The 20,506-nt window shown below is 39.8% G+C and overlaps 1 protein-coding gene across 4 annotated transcripts in view; it reads left to right on the forward strand.

Moving 5' to 3' along the window:
- The window catches only part of LOC110494078 (CREB-regulated transcription coactivator 1), a 35,577-nt gene extending 15,418 nt beyond the window's left edge, over positions 1–20,159 (forward strand). For 3 of the 4 annotated variants that reach the window (XM_090193236.1, XM_036955861.2, XM_090193185.1), the window contains 5 exons: positions 894–1,030; positions 4,387–4,605; positions 14,566–14,652; positions 14,785–14,959; positions 15,248–20,159. In XM_090193236.1, the coding sequence (XP_090049362.1) occupies positions 894–1,030; positions 4,387–4,605; positions 14,566–14,652; positions 14,785–14,959; positions 15,248–15,459 (830 nt within the window). In that variant the 3' untranslated portion in view covers positions 15,460–20,159. Of the gene's footprint in view, positions 1–893; positions 1,031–4,386; positions 4,606–12,803; positions 12,891–14,565; positions 14,653–14,784; positions 14,960–15,247 lie in introns of all 4 variants that reach the window. The other variant, XM_090193254.1, reaches the window with a different exon arrangement.
- Positions 20,160–20,506: the final 347 nt, after the last annotated feature.

Genomic DNA, 20,506 nt, shown 5'->3' on the forward strand with positions numbered 1-20,506 from the left:
TTCTTTCAAAAACAAGGACATTTCTAAGTGACCCCAAACATGAATGGTAGTGTGTATATATAAATATTATTTATTTATTTGAAATTCTGATAATGTAACCAAGGATAATCTCTACGTGTTTTTAATTAACAAGCAAGTTCTGTATCAAAGTTAATTTTGTGATCCACTGTTTTACTGGTGGTTTATGTACGAAACCTTCCTGAACTCCATGCAGCACCATTTCTACCATTTGAGCAAGGAAACCAATTTTTTTGGACATAACATCCAAAAATCTAACTTTGGCAATAGTCTACATGCAGAATAACCTGTTAACGTACACCATGCAGATATTACAATGGTTATCATGTGACACAACTATATTGTCTTTGTAAGGTGTTTCCCATTACCCTGCAAAATATTGCATCAAACTGCCTACAGACACTGGAGCTCCTTGAATGTCTTGGCTAGACTGTTTCCCACCCCCCTGTATCTGGAAAAAGATGCTGTTGAAATAACATGGAATATGGATGGCTCCACTTCTTTATTTATGGCTCCTTGAGAATCTTTAGTTAAAATGCAGACTAGATTGAGGTAGTTGGTGAACCTTTTCACTACTGCAAACATTTCACAGAATGATTATGCGTCAAGTTTCGCTAGAAATGGCATTTCTCAAGCTACTGAAAGCTAGATAGGTCGATGGATAGGTACTTTATTACTAATGATTGGTACTTACTTAGGGATTGGCATATGAGTGGATGCATGCATATAAACATATACAGCACACATCACTAGAAAATCTGTACAATGTAGTTGTGAAAACCCCCTGGCAATGTTACATTGCACAGCAATGCCCAGAATGAGTTTTGCTGTATTTCAGAGAAGAGCCACTGATGCCTGTCCTGTTGTCTTGGCAGGGATCCCAACCACCGCTCAGCCTACCGTGACGGCCCAGCGCAGGCAGTCCACCCTGGTCCCCCTAACCCTAAACGCCAACCCACAGCAGTCACCGCAGCAGCTCTCCCCCACCCTATCGCCCCCCCTCAACATCCAGGTGAGAGGCTTTTTCTACGGTCGCATTCAGCAGTGATATTATTGAACTTTAACAGAGGTTGTAAACAACTCATTTTTAACATAGGGATACCACTTTCAGTAAATCTCTTAACTAAAATGGGATTTTACCCTGATGTTTTTAAAGGGCCAAAAGCATGATGTAACATTTTGATTAGATTGTTTAATCAACAAGGTAAATTCTGAGAGAGAAAGGTGCTGGAGTTTGCTAAACGCTATGCAGACAAATGTATTTTATCTCAACACAAACTTCAAAAGGAGAACTGGTAGTAGTGTTTTCAATATATACTGAACTAAAAATTAACATTACATTTAAATAATTTAAGCCCTAATCTATGAATTTCACATGACTGGGAATACAGATATGCATCTGTTGGTCAAACATACCTTTTGACCATCATAGATCAGAAAAGTACCTGTGTCCACCACTTGCATCATGCAGCGCGACACATCTCCTTCACATAGAATTGATCAGGTAGTTGATTATGGCCTGTGGAATATAGTCCCACTCCTATTCAATGGCTGTGTGAAGTTGGTGGGAACAGCAACACACTGCCTCCCAAACATGGTCAATGGGTGACATGTCGTCTGGTGAATATGCAAGTCATGGAAGAACTGGGACATTTTCTGCCTCCAGGAATTGTGTACAGATCCTTGCAACATGGATGTGCATTATCATGCTGAAACATGAGTTGATGGCAGCGGATGAATGGCACGACAATGGGCCTCAGGATCTCATCATGGTATCTCTGTGCATTCAAATTGCCATTGATGAAATGCAATTGTGTTCGTTGTCCATAGCTTTTGCCTGCCCATACCATAAACCCACTGCTTCCATGGGGCACTCTGTTCACTATGTTGCCATCAGCAAATCACTCGCCCACACAGCGCCATACAGGACATGTGGACTGCGATTTGTAAGGCTGGTTAGACGTACTGCCAAATTCTCCAAAATGAATTTGGAGGCAGCTTATGGTAGAGAAATTAACATTTAAATTCTCTGGCAACCTCTCTGGTGGACATTCCTGCAGTCAGCATGCCAATTGTACTCTCCCTCAACTTGAGACATCTGTGGTTTTGTGTTGTGTGGCACATTGTAGTGGCCTTTAATTTTCCCCAGCAGAAGGTGCACCTGTGTCAGGATCATGCTGTTTAATCAGCTTCTTGATATTCCACACCTCTCAGGTGGATGGATTACCTTGGCAAAGAAGAAATGCTCACTAACAGGAATGTAAACACATTTGTGCACAACATTTCAGTGAAATTAGATTTTTGTGAACTTTAATTTCAGCTCATGAAACATGGTACCAACACTTTACATGTTGCGTTCATATTTTTGTTCAGTGTATATAATAATGATTTGGTGGGTGATTATATTTGCCCTATTTCAATACGCATGTGTGAATTGAAAATATGTTTTGCACATCTCAACTTTCCCTAAGACACCCTTCAGAGAGTTGGGTCATGTCCAGGGTCTGCCTTTCACCTTGTTGGCTCGGGGATTCGAACTAGCAACCTTTTGGTTACTGAACCAACGCTCTAACTGCTATTCTACCTGTGCCCTATATACATGGCTAAATCGCTATGTGAGATGAGCAAATGATACCTACCAGGTGTAGTTTGGCCTTGTTTCCTGGAATGACTCAGCTAGCCAAGATCCCTCCAGACTAGAGGTCGACCGATTATGATTTTTCAACGCCGATACCGTTTATTGGAGGACAAAAAAAAGCCGATGCCGATTTAAAAAAAAATAAAAATGTATTTGTAATAATGACAATTACAACAATACTGAATGAACACTTATTTTAACTTAATATAATACATCAATAAAATCAATTTAGCCTCAAATAAATAATGAAACATGTTCAATTTGGTTTAAATAATGCAAAAACAAAGTGTTGGAGAAGAAAGTAAAAGTGCAAAATGTGCCATGTAAAAAAGCTAACGTAAGTTCCTTGCTCAGAACATGAGAACATATGAAAGTTGGTGGTTCCTTTTAACATGAGACTTCAATATTCCAAGGTAAGAGATTTTAGGTTGTAGTTATAGTATTTATAGGACTATTTCTCTCTCTACCATTTTGTATTTCCTATACCTTTGACAATTGGATGTTCTTATAGGCACTTTAGTATTGCCAGTGTAACAGTATAGCTTCCATCCCTCTCCTCGCTCCTCCCTGGGCTCGAACCAGGAACACAACGACAACAGCCACCCTTGAAGCAGCGTTACCCATGCAGAGCAAGGGGAACAACCACTCCAAGTCTCAGAGCGAGTGACGTTTGAAACGCTATTAGCGCGCACCCTGCTAACTAGCTAGCCATTTCACACCGGTTACACTAGCCTCATCTCGGGAGTTGATAGGCTTGAAGTCATAAACAGTGCAATGCTTGATGCACAAGAGCTGCTGGCAAAACGCACAAAAGTGCTGTTTGAATGAATGCTTACGAGCCGCTGTTGCCTACCACCGCTCAGTCAGTCAGATACTTGTATGCTTGTATGCTCAGTCAGATTATATGCAACGCAGGACACGCTAGATAATATCTAATAATATCATCAACCATGTGTAGTTAACTAGTGATTATGATTGATTGTTAAATAAAGATTAAATAAAGGTGTAAAAAAAAAATCGGTGTCCAAAATACTGATTTCCAATTGTTATGAAAACTTGAAATAGGCCCTAATTAATCGGCCATTCCAATTAATCGGTCGACCTCTACTCCAGAGTAATTTGGAGCTTTCAATTGCTCGAGGAAGGCATAACATCCCAAACAATGCTCAGTGTGCGACGCTTTAAAATATGAAACGATAACCTTTCTCTGCCCATGGCACCAGTATCTAATGTTTGTTTTGTCCATGAACTGAGAATCTTTTTATAACGTATTAAAGCCTTTGCGTCGCTGGGTGAAAACAAGATATTTAGCTACTCTTGTAATATATAGAAATGGATGCGCAGTAAAAGGTGATTCATTCATTTTTATCAGTCTTCATCTTGGTGCTATATTCTAGATATAGGTAATGTATATTTTTCCACTTTATTTTTTATAGTACACTTGGGAAGGTGATGCTAACATTTAGGCATTTTTAAGTATTATTTGAGCCAACATCAGTTTTGGCAGTGTTACGTTTGCCAGCAAAGAGCAGTGCGGTAGGTAACTAATTGGATATAATGTAATTGTTTCACCTCAGTTACCCAAGTTAGCTTTCTTAAATTATTTACAGTTTTAAAGTTACCAAACGTTCTTATGTTATTTTGCTAGCTACTGTAACCCTGTTATAAGTGTTGAATTCCTCGTTTTCAGGTTAAGTTCAAGCTTTTTTCTCTTCCTGTATCGTTAACAGGCAATGGCGATGGACGCCTTGACTCTGGAGCAGCAGCTATCCCAGTACGCCTTCTTTAGCCAGCTGACAGCGCAGTCCCAGGCCCAAGTGCTCAATGACCTGCAGCAGCAAGCCCTGCCCCAGGGCATCAGGCTAATTACCCTGGCCACCACCACTGCCTCCACAGTCACCCAGTCCTCCCCAGTCAGCCAGATCGCGACGACTGTCAACATCAACTCGGTGAGTCGCACGCTCTGTAGACCAATGACACGGTGGAAAACTGAGCTGACAAGATCCAAGAAAAAGCCAGTGTTGTAGTCCTTGTTTGGATGAGACTTACCATGGACTTTTTGTATGGTGCTCTACACGGTGAAACGCTTTTGTTTGTGACATTGGAGGTGGGATTGTTGCTAAGTGTAAGTAGATTAGCCTTTTCCACAAGAGTATGCGAGGTGACATTACCAGTAGTAATTCTCATGATTTTTGAGACCGCTGTTTCAGTCCGAACAATTGTCTAGATCAGTGGATCCCAAACTTTTTTATAGTCCTGTACCCGTTGAAACATTCAACCTACAGCTGCGTACTCCCTCTAGCACCAGGGTCCGCACACTCTCAAATGTTATTTTTTTGCCATCATTGTAAGGCTGCCACACGCACACTATACAATACATTTATTAAACAAAGAATGAGTGAGTTTTTGTCACAACCTGGCTTGTGGGAAGTGACAAAGAGCTCTTATAGGACCAGGGCACAAATAATATAATAATAATTTTGCACTTTTTATTTAATGTCTTACATATAAAAATATTTGTTCAACAAGAATTGTGAATAACTCACCACAGGTTAATGAGAAGGGTGTGCTTGAAAGAATGCACATAACTCTGCAATGTTGGGTTGTATTGGAGAGAGTCTCCGTCTTTAAAAAAATTCCACACAGTCTGTGCCTGTATTTAGTTGTCATGCTAGTGAGGGTCGAGAATCCACTCTCACATAGGTACGTGGTTGCAAAGGGCATCAGTGTCTTAACAGCACGATTTGCCAAGGCAGGATACTCTGAGCTCAGCCCAATCCAGAAATCTGGCAGTGGCTTCTGATTTTAAATTACATTTTCACAGAATGCAATTTCGATGAGGCTTTCTTGTTGACTTGGACTGGAGGCAGGGCATGAAAGGGATAACGAATTCAGTTGTTTGTGTCATCCGTTTTGGGAAAGTACCTGCGTAAATGTGCACCCAACTCACTCAGGTGCTTCGCTATATCACATTTGACATTGTCTGTAAGCTTGTTCATTTTCCCACAAATCAAACAATGATGGAAAGAACTGTGTGTTGTCCTTGTTAATCCAGACAGAAAAGAGCTCCAACTTCTTAATCATAGCCTCAGTTTTGTCCCGCACATTGAATATAGTTGCGGAGAGTCCCTGTAATCCTAGATTCAGATCATTCGGGTGAGAAAAAACATCACCCAGATAGGCCAGTCGTGTGAGAAACCCGTCATCATGCAAGTGGTCAGACAAGTGAAAATTATGGTCAGTAAAGAGCTTTAAGCTTGTTTATCAATAAAAAAACATGTTAATACTTTGCCCCCTGATAAGCAGCGCACTTCTGCATGTTGTAAAAGCGTTACATGGTCACTGTCCACATCATTGCATAATGCAGAAAATACATGAGTTCAGGGGCCTTGCTTTTTCACTGTTGTGTCCAAAACATCTTTCAAGCTGTCAGGCATTCCCTTGGCAGCAAGAGCCTCGGTGGAAGCTGCAGTGTACACAAGTGGTGTCGGGAGCAACTACTTGCACGCGCGTTACCACTCCACTGTGTCTCCCTGTCATGGCTTTAGTGCCATCAGTCCAGATACAAACACATCTTGACCACAAGTCCATTTGATGTCACAAAGCGGTCCAGTACTCAAAAAATATCCTCTCCTGTTATACTGGTTTGCAGAAGAGGATGTCTTCCTTAATCGACCCCCCCACTCGGCGGGAGAGGGCTAAGGCCATTCCCCCCAGAAATGTCCGGGAACTTGCAGGGGCCTTGGTGGAAGAGTGCGGTACCATCTCATAGCAATAATTGCCACATCTGGTACAGTCCATGAGGAGGAGATGCACTGTAGTACTGAGTATCTGGTGGGGCCACCAGCTGCATTGACTTTAAGTTTTGATTTTGACCCCCCCCCCCCTTTGTTCATGGAGACATTCCATGTCTGTGGAACTTGTTCAGTTTGTCTTTTGTTGAGCCTTGTTATGTTCATAAAAATATTTACACATGTTAAGTTTGCTGAAAAATAAATGAGGTGGACAGTAAGAGGACGTTTCTTTTTTTGCTGAGTTTATACATGCATCAACTTTTCCAGCAACATGTTTCTGTGTTGGAAGACCAGATGCTGCTGGAAGTGGTGTTGTAGGGACAGTAGGAGGCACACTTTCCTCTGGTCTAAAAAATATCCCAATGCCCCAGGGCAGTGATTGGGGACACTGCCCTGTGTAGGGTGCTGTCCTTCAGATGGGATGTTAAACGGGTGTCCTGACTCTCTGAGGTCATTTAAAGAGGTCATTAAAGATCCCATGGCACTTATCGTAAGAGTAGGGGTGTTAACCCTGGTGTCCTGGCTAAATTCCCAATCTGGCCCTCCAAACATTAACGGTCACCTAATAATCCCCAGTTTAAAATTGGCTCATTCATCCCTCTCCCCTGTAACTATTCCCCAGGTCGTTGCTGTAAATGAGAATGTGTTCTCAGTCAACTTACCTGGTAAAATAAATAAAACTCAAGTGTCTACACTGACATTTTCAACCTCTCCCTGACGAGTCTGTAATACCAACATGTTTTAAGCAGACCAACATAGTCCTTGTGCTTAAGGACACAAAGGTAACCTGTTTAAATGACTACCGACCTGTAGCACTCACGTCTGTAGCCATGAAGTGCTTTGAAAGGCTTGTCATGGCTCACATCAACACCATTATCCCAGAAACCCTAGACCCACTCCAATTTGCATACCGCACCAACAGATCCCCAGATGACGGAATCTGTCTTGCACTCAACACTGCCCTTTCCCACCTGGGCAAAAGGAACACCTATGTGAGAATGCTATTCATTGATTACAGCTCAACACCATAGTGCCCTCAAAGCTCATCACTGATCTAAGGACCCTGGGACTAAACACCTCCCTCTGCAACTGGATCCTGAACTTCCTGATGGGCCGCCCCCAGGTGGTAAGGGTAGGTTACAACTAGAGGTTGACCGATTTATGATTTTTTTTTAACGCCGATACCGATTTTATTGGAGGACCAAAAAAGCAGATACCAATTTTAATTGATTTTTTAAAATTAAAAATCGATTTTATTAATTTATATATATTTATATATGTTTATTGCAATAATGACAATTACAACAATACTGAATGAACCTTGTTATTTTAACTTAATATAATAAATAAATCTATTTAGTCTCAAATAAATAATGAAACATGTTCAATTAATGTAAAAACAGTGGAGAAGAAAGTAAAAGTTAGTACTAGTTATTATGTGAGGTTTTTTTATACGATAAGTTTAATGCTAGCTAGAAACTTACCTTGGCTCCTTGCACCTACAAGGTCCTTTTGACGCTGCACTCATGTAACAGGTGGTCAGCCTGCCACGCAGTTTCCTCGTGGATTTTAATGTAATTGGCCATAATCGGCGCCCAAAAAGGCAGATTACAAGTTTTCATAACAATCGGTAATCAGCCATGCCTGATTAATCGGTCAACCTCTAGTAACAACATGTCTGCCATGCTGATCCTCAACATGGGAGCCCCTCAGGGATGTATGCACTTGTACTCCCTGTTCACTCATGACTGCACGGCCAGGCACGACTCCAACACCAAGTTTTCTGATGACACAAAAGTGGTAGGCCTGATCACCGACGACGATGGGACAGCCTATAGGGAGGAGGTCAGACACCTGGCCATTTTGGTGCCAGGACAACAACCTCTCCCTCAACGTGATATAGACAAAGGAGATAATTGTGGACTACAGGAAAAAGAGGACCGAGCACACCCCCATTCTCATCGACGGGCTGTAGTGGAGCAGGTTGAGAGGTTGAAGTTCCTTGGTGTCCACATCACCAACAAACTATCATGGTCCAAATACATCAAGACAGTCGTGGTTGCATCACTGCCTGGTATGGCAACTGCTCGGCCTCCAATTACAGAGGGTACTGTGCACGGCCCAGTACATTACTGGGGCCAAGCTTCCTGCCATCCAGGACCTCTATACCAGGTGGTGTCAGAGGAAGGCCCTAAATTGTCAGACTCCAGCCACCCTTGTCATAGACTGTTCTCTCTGCTACGCATGGCAAGCGGTACCGGAGCGCCAAGTCTCGGTCCAAGAGGATTCTTAAGTTTCTACCCCCCCCCCCCCCCCCCAAGACTCTGAAAAATAGAGAAGCAGAAGCGTTATCTACGCATATTCAGTTTAACTCTACCTGTATGAACATATTACCTTGACTAGCCAGTGCCCCCACACATTGACTCTGAATCGGTACTTCTTGTATACAGTTGAAGTCAGAAGTTTACATACACCTTAGCCAAATACATTTAAACTCAGTTTTTCACAATTCCTGACATTTAATCCTAGTAAAAATCCCCTGTCTTAGTTCAGTTAGGATCACCACTTTACTTTAAGAATGTGAAATGTCAGAATAATAGTAGTGATTTTATTTCAGCTTTCATTTCTTTTATCACATTCCCAGTGGGTCAGAAGTTTACATACACTCAATTAGTATTTGGTAGCATTGCCTTTAAATTGTTTAACTTGGGTCAAATGTTTTGGGTCGCTTCCCACAATATGTTGGGTGAATTTTGGCCCATTCCTCCTGACAGACCTGGTGTAACTGAATCAGGTTTGTAGGCCTCCTTGCTCGCACACGCTTTTTCAGTTCTGCCCACACATTTTCTATAGGATTGAAGTCCGGGCTTTGTGATGGCCACTCCAATACCTTGACTTTGTTGTCCTTAAGCCATTTTGCCACAACTTTGGAAGTATGCTTGGGGTCATTGTCCATTTGGAAGACCCATTTGCGACCAAGTTTTAACTTTTTTTTAAAACTTTAACTGATGACTTGAGATTTTTCTTCAATATATCCACATAATTTTCCATCCTCATGATGCTGTCTATTTTGTGAAGTCCACCAGTCCCTCTTGCAGCAAAGCACCCCTACAACATGATGCTAGCACCCCGTGCTTCACGGTTGGGATGGTGTTCTTTGGCTTTCTAGCCTCCCCCTTTTTCCTCCAACCATAACGATGGTCATTATGGCCAAACAAATCTATTTTTGTTTCATCACACCAGAGGACATTTCTCCAAAAAGTATGATCTTTGTCCCCATGTGCAGTTGCAAACTGTAGTCTGGCTTTGTTATGGTGGTTTTGGAGCAGTGGCTTCTTCCTTGCTGAGCGACCTTTCAGGTTATGTTGATATAGGACTTTACTGTGGATATAGATACTTGTGGATCTGTTTCCTCCAGCATCTTCACAAGTTCCTTTGCTGCTGTTTTGAGATTGATTTGCACTAAGGTACTTTCAACTCTAAGAGACAGAACGCGTCACCTTCCTGAGTGGTATGACGGCTTCGTGGTGTTTACATGGTGTTTACACTTGCGTACTATTGTTTGTACAGATGAACGTGGTACCTTCAGGTGTTTGGAAATTTTTCCCAAGGATGAACCAGGCTTGTGGAGGTCTACAGATTATTATTATTATTATTTATTTATTTATTTTTTTTCTGAGGTCTTGGCAGATTTTCCCGTGATGTCAAGCAGAGAGGCACTGAGTTTGAAGGTAGGCCTTGAAATACATCCACAGGTACACCTCCAATTGACTCAAATGATGTCAATTAGCCTATCAGAAGCTTCTAAAGCCATGGCATAATTTTTTGGAATTTTCCAAGCTGTTTAAAGGCACAGTCAACTTCTGACCCACTGAAATTGTGATACAGTGAAACAATCTCTGTAAACAATTGTTGGAAAATGACCTGTCATGCACAAAGTAGATGTCCTAACTGACTTAACAAAACTATAGTTTGTTAACAAGTCATTTGTGGAGTGGTTGAAAAACTAGTTTTAATGACTCCAACCAAAGTGTAAGTAATCTTCCGACTTTAGCCTCGCTACTGTTATTTTACTGCTGCTCTTTAATTATTGTTTACTTTTATTTTCAATTTTTTTACTTAACCCATTTTTCTTAACTTCTTAAAGCATTGTTGGGTGATGGGCTTTTAAGTAAGCATTTCACCTGTTGTATTCTGCACATATGACAAATAAATAAAATTGGATTTGACTGTCTTCGAATGTCATTCTACTTTTTGGTCTTATGTAACAATGTTTCTTTCTGTTTGTGAAATGTCTGCTTGACAGTTTGAAAGCTTTTTATTTGACAGTTAAAAAAAGACCCATTACATTTTATTTTTTTTTATCACTGGGATTGCACAATAGTTGGACTTATTTCCATTCTAGTCCCTTTTTTTCTTTTACATAAATACATATACAATTACATACTGTAGCTACAGACACAGAGATGCTTGACCTCCAAATGAGTGTGAGGGCGTTCTTACAACCTTGTTTTGGCTGGGCTGTAGCTTCAAGTATTCTGTTGATGTTTGGTGCTGCTGGTGAACCATTATGTTGGGGCGGCAGGTTGCCTAGTGGTTAGAGCATTGGACCAGTAACCGGAAGGTTGTATGATTGAATCCCTGAGCTAGGTAAAAATCTGCCCCTGAACAAAGCAGTTAACCATTAACTGTTCCCTGGTAGGCCGTCATTGTAAATACAAATTTGTTCTTAACTGACTTGCCTAGTTATATTTTTTTATTATTAAATACATAGTGCACAACTTTTGCGGTTAGATTCCCATGTACTGAATAAGAATACAAGTTAAATGGGTGTCCATCTCCTTTTCAACTCTAGACGAACTGATGGTTTTACCACAAAATGTTGTGTAGGTATAGTGAATGTGCCCATTCTGGTATTTGCACGTGTGCTCCAGCCAACAGCTCGCAGATACAGTGCAGTTAAAGCCTGCTAGATAATTTGTCTAACAGCAGTCAAGCACCATTGTCACATAAGACCCTCAGTATTTATTGAAAGGAGCATCAAGCTCATCACCTTGCACTTTCACCACCCAGTGAAGTTCATCATATTTCATCTGTAGCCTAATAAACTGCATGCTTTCTCATGTCTTGGCCTTTTTTATCCGACATGAACTTTACTCGCATGAAATGGTTGAATGGAATTATATTTTGGACAGACGTGCGCATGTATACAGGTAACTTTTGAAGTAGCCTAATCAGATGAACATTGTGATTGGTTGTGTTTATGCCACATATAAATGCATTTTAAAAAGTGAAATGGTAAATATTTTGGGTATATTGAAGTGTTAGGTTCTAGGTGTATGAGGAATAGCGGCTCAGATTGGAGGCAGTGCACTCCTTAAGCTTCCCTGAATAACTGGGCCAGCCAGGAGCATGTGGGGCCACATTATTATAGTACGTCTTGGGAGAGTGAGGATCTGCAACAGGACATCTCCATATCAGAAGTAAAGATACAGCCAGATTGGCCTGCTGCTGTGCCTTTTTAGACCTTGTTAAACTGTTGAGTAAACCCACAACTCATCCAAATGGAATGAAACATTAAAATCACAGGGCTTTTGCGCTGTTATTCAAATGATATTTGGGGGGGGGGGTCAGCCTACTCATCCAGACTATGACATTAAATTCTCCCAGCAGCTAGCTAGCTACAAGGCTCTGATTTTTAGCTTGCTAAATAAATACATATTAGTTAAGCTAGCCTATTAGCCACGTTATGACAAGATCCTTGCCTTGTCGAGTTTGATGGGTTTGAGATTCCCAGACTTTTTGTATTTTCGTCCAAAATTAGGAGTGAGTGCCAACTGAATGGCAAGCAGCAAATGTAGCTTGCCAGCTGTGATTTACAACCGAACAGCAATATTTAGTGGACTACCAAGCAATGTATTGGGGCATTAATCTATTCTGCCAACAATGTCAGACTATAAGCAATGGAGTTTTGACTCAAATAGAGCCTATTTTTAAAACCTTTTATGAAGTTGGTGAATTTGATATTTTGGGCTGATAATTGTTTTTTTTCATACAGTATCTGCAAAGTAGCTAAAATGGTGTCAGTTGCACTTTAAGAGCTGTGCAGTCTCTTTACTCAAGTTTCTTCCTGCTTGTCAATACCTTGACTGTTAATACCCAGTTAATACCCAGTGAAATTCTAGCTCCTACAAAGTTTGGTTCATTGGTCCCCTTCAGCAGTGGCTGTTTTTTGGGGGAGTGAACTGGTCTGTGATTTAGATGGTGTAAGAGCCCACCTTAGACTCTTGGGCCCTTTCTGAGTGCTCTGTGTCTAGGAACTCTGCACCGGTTAACACTCTTCCCTCCAACAGTACCGCAATCAGACTGGCTCTCCGGCCAATCAGTCTCCAACCTCCCCAGTCTCCAATCAAGGCTTCTCCCCTGGCGGCTCGCCTCAAGTAAGGGCGAAACCACCAAGATGCTTTGTTGGGGAGGGTTTTTTGCCAAAAATTGGCTGTAATTGGTCTAGCTGCTGCTCATCCCAGCCTCTCGCTCCCCTCCATGGTGTCAGCAATCACACCCCCCATCTCCTCTCCTCCAGACCACTGCTCGCTGTCTGCTTATCATATTGGCTCAGGTCTTTGAGTGTTGTCGCATAGCAGCTTTTTGTGTTTTTGCTTGAACCCAATATACACGGAGTGTGCAAAACATTAAGAACACCTTCCTAATATTGAGTTGCACCACCCACCTCTACAAGGTGTCAAGCATTCCACGGGGATTCTGGCCCATGTTGACGCCTATGCTTCCCACGGTTGTCAAGTTGGCTGGATGTCCTTTGGGTGGTGGACCATTCTTGATACACATGGGAAACTGTCGAGCGTGAAAAATCCAGCAATGTTGCAGGTCTTGACACAAACTGGTGCGCCTGGCACCTTCTACCAAACCCTGTTCAAAGGCACTTAAATATTTTGTCTTGCCCATTCTCCCTTTTTGAATGGCACAGATACACTATCCGTGTCTCAATATTCTCAAGGCTTAAAAATCATTCTACATTGTTATGAAGTGGATTTAACAAGTGACACCAATAAGGGATCGTGACTTTCACCTGAATGCACCTGGTCGGTCTAATTCATGGAAAGAGCAGTTGTCCTTCATGTTTTGTACACTCAGTGCATGTCCTGTGTATTTGCAGCACCTACATAGAACCTTTAATTATGATTATTTTTAGTTAGTCCAACACGTTGATAGCAGCTTTGGTTGTTTCCTGTTTTACGTGGCCTTGTTTCCAGCATATTTTACAAAAAAGTGCCAGAGGTTTGGGAAATAGGTTTGACCTCTTTCTAGTTCTGTTCCTCTGAAAGTGTCTGATTCCATGTACTGTAACTAGCTGTAAAAATGTAATCTTCCACCAACTTATTGTTCTGTTTTTTTATCTTCTATTGTGTTACTGAATGCCAAAGTTTGTTTTATATTGGCGAACTTTGACAATCAATACATCCTTAGAAAGTGGATATATCACAAAATGTGTCAAATGGTAAATATTACTGGACCTAGTCAGTTTTGAAGGCATGAAACAGCAGTGGGATTGCGAGTAGAGAAACTACAGAAGCCAAATAACCTCACCCCACAGGAAGCCAAGTTAGCTACTGTAGCTAGCCAAAGTCATTTGCATTTATTTGCTGTCGTTAGTTAGTGCTACAGCATTGTTTTGCTAGCTTATAATATCATACCTCTAAAAATGACAAGATGGCGATTGTGACATTTCTATATTCTAAATGAAGGCCTATTGCGCCATATTTTTATAATGTTAGGGTTCACATCTTACTGATGAAACATTTATCTGGATGTGGCTCTTATTAATCATGCTGTGTCTGGTAATTTTGGGCCTGAATAGGCATTATGAAGTTATGAGATGTTGGTGTTTGTGCCATCATGAACAGCCATTTACCTAACTGTAATTGAATGGCTTGTGAATTGCCTCATGCCTTTTGTGATGTCTCATGACTGTAATGTTCCCTTATATATCCCTCAGATACCCAAGAAAAGGCTTTACCCATTGACTGTAAGTCTATTAGTTTTCATAACCCTTTTTTTGTTGTTTTACTTTAATCAGATGTCCAATGTCTCTTTCAGCACATTCCAGTGGTGGGCAGTATATTTGGGGATTCTTTCTACGACCAGCAGCTAGCATCAAGGCAGACCAATGCTCTCTCCCATCAGGTGACTTAACCCACACCAAACTAGGCCATGAATTTCACAGCCACGACATCCCCACATATTACAACTTGTGCCTGATCTGTGTTCTATTCCCTAACTTGACCTATTACATGTTTGTTTTTTTCACTTGCTTAGCTCGAACAGTTCAATATGATTGAGAACCCGATCAGCTCCAATAGCCTGTACAGCCAGTGCTCCACCCTCAACTACACACAAGCAGCTATGATGGGCCTCACAGGGAGCAGTCTGCACCAGTCCCAGCCGTTGGGCTACGGTAGCCATGGCAACATCCCAAACATCATCCTCACAGGTACCGAGCAGCAGCTGAGTCAATTAGAGAGCCTGTCATGTAATTCAACTTAGTCAGGCACTGTACACACCTATTCAAGTTATTTGTTCATCCTGGCTTGATTAGTAAATTGTTTTATGAAGTTTGGCCAGTATGAGTAAAATGTGTTTTGTAAGATTAATTGTATTTAGTTTATCTTGTTACAGATTATTTGGGGTGAAGACTGTTACTTAAAGTAATACTGTTAATTAACTAGCAGCTGCTTTGATTTAACGAATGTCAAATGTTTCGCTAATTGTTGTGTTTTAGTGACAGGCGAGTCTCCACCCAGCCTCTCTAAGGAGTTAACCAACTCACTGGCCGGCGTCGGAGATGTCAGCTTCGACGCGGACTCTCCGTTCCCATTGGACGAGCTGAAGATCGACCCCCTCACCCTGGACGGACTGCACATGCTCAATGACCCCGACATGGTTCTGGCCGACACTGCCACTGAGGACACGTTCAGGATGGATAGGCTGTAATACAGAATGCTGTCAGTGGCCAACGACAAAAAAGAACCCTAGGAAGAAAGGGAAACCAGGCATGGCCATTCAGCTATTCAACCTCGCACTCACCCTCAAGTCCTTTGAAATGATGAGCCACCAAAACCCATTGTGGAGAAGGACATGCAAAGACTTGTTAAGGTCAGGAATGGAATTGTTGTAATTTCCAATGAGATTGTTGGTTAGTGCTTTGCTAGCTTGCTGCGTTAACTATCTCTAATTTCTTACCATATATCCCACAGTGTTACACTTGATAAAAGATTGTATATCTCCTTTTTATTTAGTTTTTTATTTTTCTACAAATCTACATGCATTTAAAAAGCGAAAAGCCACTAGGAAGGTGAGCTGCACCATAACTATTATAATTCCTTACCAACCATATACGCTTTATACTTCACACTCAAAGCTTTATTTTTATTGACAACCAAATGTTAATGTTTGCGTTATGCGTATGATGGATTTTTATTTATTTAAATATTTATTACTTCAGTTGAATGTTTTTTTGTTGCATTTCAAAATGTGTGAGTTTGAAGCCAATGTCTCTGCTCTAACTGTATTGTGCAAACTACATTGATTATGGATCTATTCATTTAAGTTACATATTTATGTATTAAGCTGCTCTGTTAAACTTAAGGAGCACAAATCCTCCCCATGTTTGCTCTTACGGTTGCCGGTTGCAACGACATCTCACTAGATATAATCAGATAAGGCCTCTTAAAATATAGGGTAGGATCTGCAATTGTGTTTTCATCACTTACATGGGCCCGCAATCGTTGGGTTTCATCTTGTGCCAATGCTGTTTTTAAATGTATCTTAACTAATGAAAAACATATTCAACAGATGCTTATAAGCTTAAGCAAATGTGACAATGTAAACATGGAAAATGCAAATACCCAAACTAGATGGCCATAATTCTCCTTTGCATGTATATCCAGATTGAATGCCTCCTGAAAATCTGAAGGATACAAACTCCTCAGAAACCTGTTGAACTTGTCACTGTGAGATCACCTGATTTTGCCTTACATATTGAGTATTGTACTGTTTTTAAGTGTAACTAATGTGACAGTGTATTTTCTTAACTTCTAACATTTTCTTGTATTTGAGAGGAATTTTAAATCCTAGTCAGTGACAATATTTGTGGTTATGTAGTGTAAAGTTTGACAAATCACTGTACTGTATTTTGTACTGGTACACTTTCTAAATGAGTTATGGGTGTTTTGTAAAAAAAAAAAAAAAAAGGAAATGTTGATTTCAAATTTGTGATGGAGAGTGCAAATATGGGGAGGCTTTCTTCTCCTTAAAGGGAAACTTACAAACACAAATACAATTATTTTGGTAGACAATTGTTATGATAAAAAAACAATGTTACTTAGAATTCATATTTGGTTCTTCCCTCCAGATTAGGGTCTGGTAGAAAACTATTTGAACCATTCCATTTTATGCTCATAGCTAAATGAGTCCCACAACACATGTAGAACTTTGCAAAAGAGGTTAAAATGGGCAGAGTTTTCGTCTATACGCTAACTTGTAGAGCTGAAATACTTAAACTTTTTATTTTACTCTATCTTCCCCTCTGTTTCATATTCTGACATTTCCGTTTTGAAAACTAATATAGCGAGATGGAAGTAAGTGAAGAGCAACTTGGCTAAATAGGATGTTTCCTTATATGGGCTGAGAATGTGTCAACCATTTAGTGTCAAGTGTCAACCATTTATAAAGAACACAATATTACATTTTTTTGTTTTTCTCTTAACATTTGACATTTTTATACGGTAGCTATGTTTGATCATGTTTCTACTGTACTGTGTGTGTGTATATACAGAAAATGTTAATGTTACTTTTTAACTAAATCCCAATGTGGGAAGAGGCATAGTTCGCCAACTATGAGTTAATGATAAGTACAAATATATATTTGAGAAATAATATTTGATTCTTACGCAAATCGGAAATGAGAAATCATACCATTGCATCACTAGAATATGTAGAAATGCACCGTTCTACAAAAAACTGTTTAAGCCAAACTGCAATACTCCAGTATGCTACTTTCTTACAGTGCCATCCAGATTAATTCGCTGCAAATTATTTTTATTCATTTTTGTTTCTGAACATTTTCCAAAATGTGCATTCTGATATCCTGTACATAGGCTATAGCTGAAACAAAATGACCGCATGACAAAAATGGAAGTGACCCTCAGAAAAAGGCCTTCAAATCAAGTATTTGGTCACACATATTTAGCAGATGTTATTGCGGGTGTAGCGAAATGCTCATTTTCTATACAGTATTGATTTAAATTGAGCTCTACAATGTAGTAAAAACAGAAAACACCACATAAAAAATTATGCATGTGTCAGTTGTTCCTAATGATTCATGTAAATGGTTACTTTTCAGATGACTGTGTTGCCTCCATTTATGCATAATGCTAGCGCATTGCTGAAATAGGAATGTATTTGTTTACGGTCTTGGAATGTCTGTTTCAACAAATGACATAAGTCAAAAGCATTTTTCTTGAATATCTCTTACTACCATCCATTTGTTGTTCAATTGAATTGGCTGTTAATTGCTTTTGAACCTAGTTCTTCACTGTAGCACTTCACTGTGGGTTTTAAATAGTTGTTCCTGTAAGGCGAACCTATTATGAATCCCATCTTCATAACAGACATTTTTTAAAGTGGTAGTTCACTCCAAAGATCGAAGATTTCAGCTCTCATAGTTGTCTAATGTTGAGATGAAACCATTTCAAAAAGAGGGTTGAGTTAAGGAGCCAACTTCTTTCAAATTCTTAATCAACTTTGAATTTCCTGATGCAGAAAAAGTTTTCTAGCCTAATCAGAAACCGGCTTAATTGCAGGATAACCCATATCTTGAACGTGGAAATTCACATTGCGTTCTCCTCAAATAATCAAATCAAAACGATGGATGTGGATAAAAGCCAAATAGTTGATGTGATTTATAGCATGCATGTTGTAATTAGTTTGATGCAACTTTTTGTCTTCAAATGACCACCCAAATTACTGAGCTACAAGTGTGAACTGAAAGGGAAAAATGATGGAATCAGATGTTGTGCATCTTTTCCATTCCTTTAAGACTGAGGCATACACTGAATAGCTGGAGCTACAGAACATTAGGCTTGGGCCATGGACTCCCCTTGACATTAGACCACAATATAACATCTTTGGAGAAATTTAGATTTTGGAGTGAACTGTCACTTTACTGGCCTGGCAAGAGTGAAAACAAAAACAGTTTCACTAAATATGTCGCTTACAGTAGCGGTCAAACTTGCCACTGTTTACGATCTTTAAAAAATAAGTTGAAATTGGAAAAACTATTGGTTTTCAAGTGTATTTGTTTGATTTACAACCACATGACCAAGAGAGAAAATGAAATTGAGACTTTTAACTTAAGTCAAAAAATTGGTGGACTGAATTATTCAAAATTCAAATGAATTTGGTTGGAGGCAAGTGATTTCTCTTTTACTGTGTCATTTTTCACCTGTGGTAAGTTGCAGGTGCCTACAGGGTAAAAAATAAACATTCAAACCATTTTGAAAAGAGAACATTCTGCTCCATTGCACTCAATTGTAAAGTGCCTATATATTTGACTGTACTCTATTTGCAGTAAAATTTGACTGTCAAGAGAGCTTACTGTCAGTTGCATGACATGACAGATGTTATAAGTAGTCCCTACTGCTGATACGGGTTTATTGAAAATGATTCAGCACTATCATGTTAACTTCAGCAGTATGTGTATGACCTATGGCTAGCTAGCTAACATAAATTGAGGCATGTTTTGAAATCAATTCTAAACACATATCAGTTACTGTGACTGCATACAGTAAGACATATTCTATGTAAGGTTTAACAAACATGTTTGTATTGTATGTGTTCGTTCTTATTCTGTTGCTTTCTCACTTTAGTTATGGTCACCTGCCTTGTGAACAGTGACTGTTCTGTCAATGCTGACTGTTTTACCCCAAGTTTGAAGAAATCGTATATTCTTTTATTTTTGTAAAGCCGGTCATTTTAAATGTGACTTGCATCTATATTCCTTATTTTGGGATGCAAAACCAGAAAGGGCTTATTCCAATGCAGCTTGTTTTCCCATCATGTTAAAAAAAAGAAATAGCACTCGATGTATTGTCGATCAATATACCATACTGCTCTGCATATGCATGGGAAGTGGAAATCTAATAAGGTGATGTGGACTCCTGTGTTGACAGTAGTAATTGAAATCAACTGACTGAAGTGAGAATGTTATCTTGATTCTCACTAAGTATACTGTCACTGCCTGAGGACCTGTCACCACAAATTCCCTCAACTAATAAGGTAAACATTGAGCAATTGCAAAGGAACTTAATCTCAAGTCAATTGTTACCCATACTTTAAATGCATTAGTATGAATCCATATAATTGCCTCCTCTAGGACCGTTGATGTTGGAAAACCTAAAATGACACTTTTGGAAAGTATTTCCAGTTAGTAATGTAAAGAAAATCTCTTCTTGGTCATCTTTAAGTGGGTATCACATATTTAACCATTGTCCTGTAAATCATATTCTGAGATGTATTTATTTGTTGCTATGTGAAACTACATATGTGGCCCATTTGTAAGATGAAACTTGAATGTGGGTGGCATCTTTTTCCTGTACATAGTCTCAATATCAAATAAAATTCATTTTCACCAAGGTTTACTAAATGTGTGACATTTGAACTATATATATATATATATATTGTCCTTATTCTGTTATTTCTATTTTGTCATCTGTATTTCTGTATGTGTTAAAAAATGTTTTTATTGAATACCTGTGCATGTTCGTGATTTCAGTCCCTAACTTTTTATCAGCATTCAAAGCAGTTGCTCAAGGCGTCAGTTTCAGTCTAGATAGTAGTAGGATGACTTTCCATCACAGTTTCAGTCTAGTTAGTAGTAGGACTTTCCATCACAGTTTCAGTCTAGTTAGTAGTAGGACTTTCCATCACAGTTTCAGTCTAGTTAGTAGTAGGAGGACTTTCCATCACAGTTTCAGTCTAG

The sequence above is a fragment of the Oncorhynchus mykiss genome, chromosome 1, assembly GCF_057628025.1.
Source record: "Oncorhynchus mykiss isolate SJ-2025 chromosome 1, ASM5762802v1, whole genome shotgun sequence".
Taxonomy (NCBI): domain Eukaryota; kingdom Metazoa; phylum Chordata; class Actinopteri; order Salmoniformes; family Salmonidae; genus Oncorhynchus; species Oncorhynchus mykiss.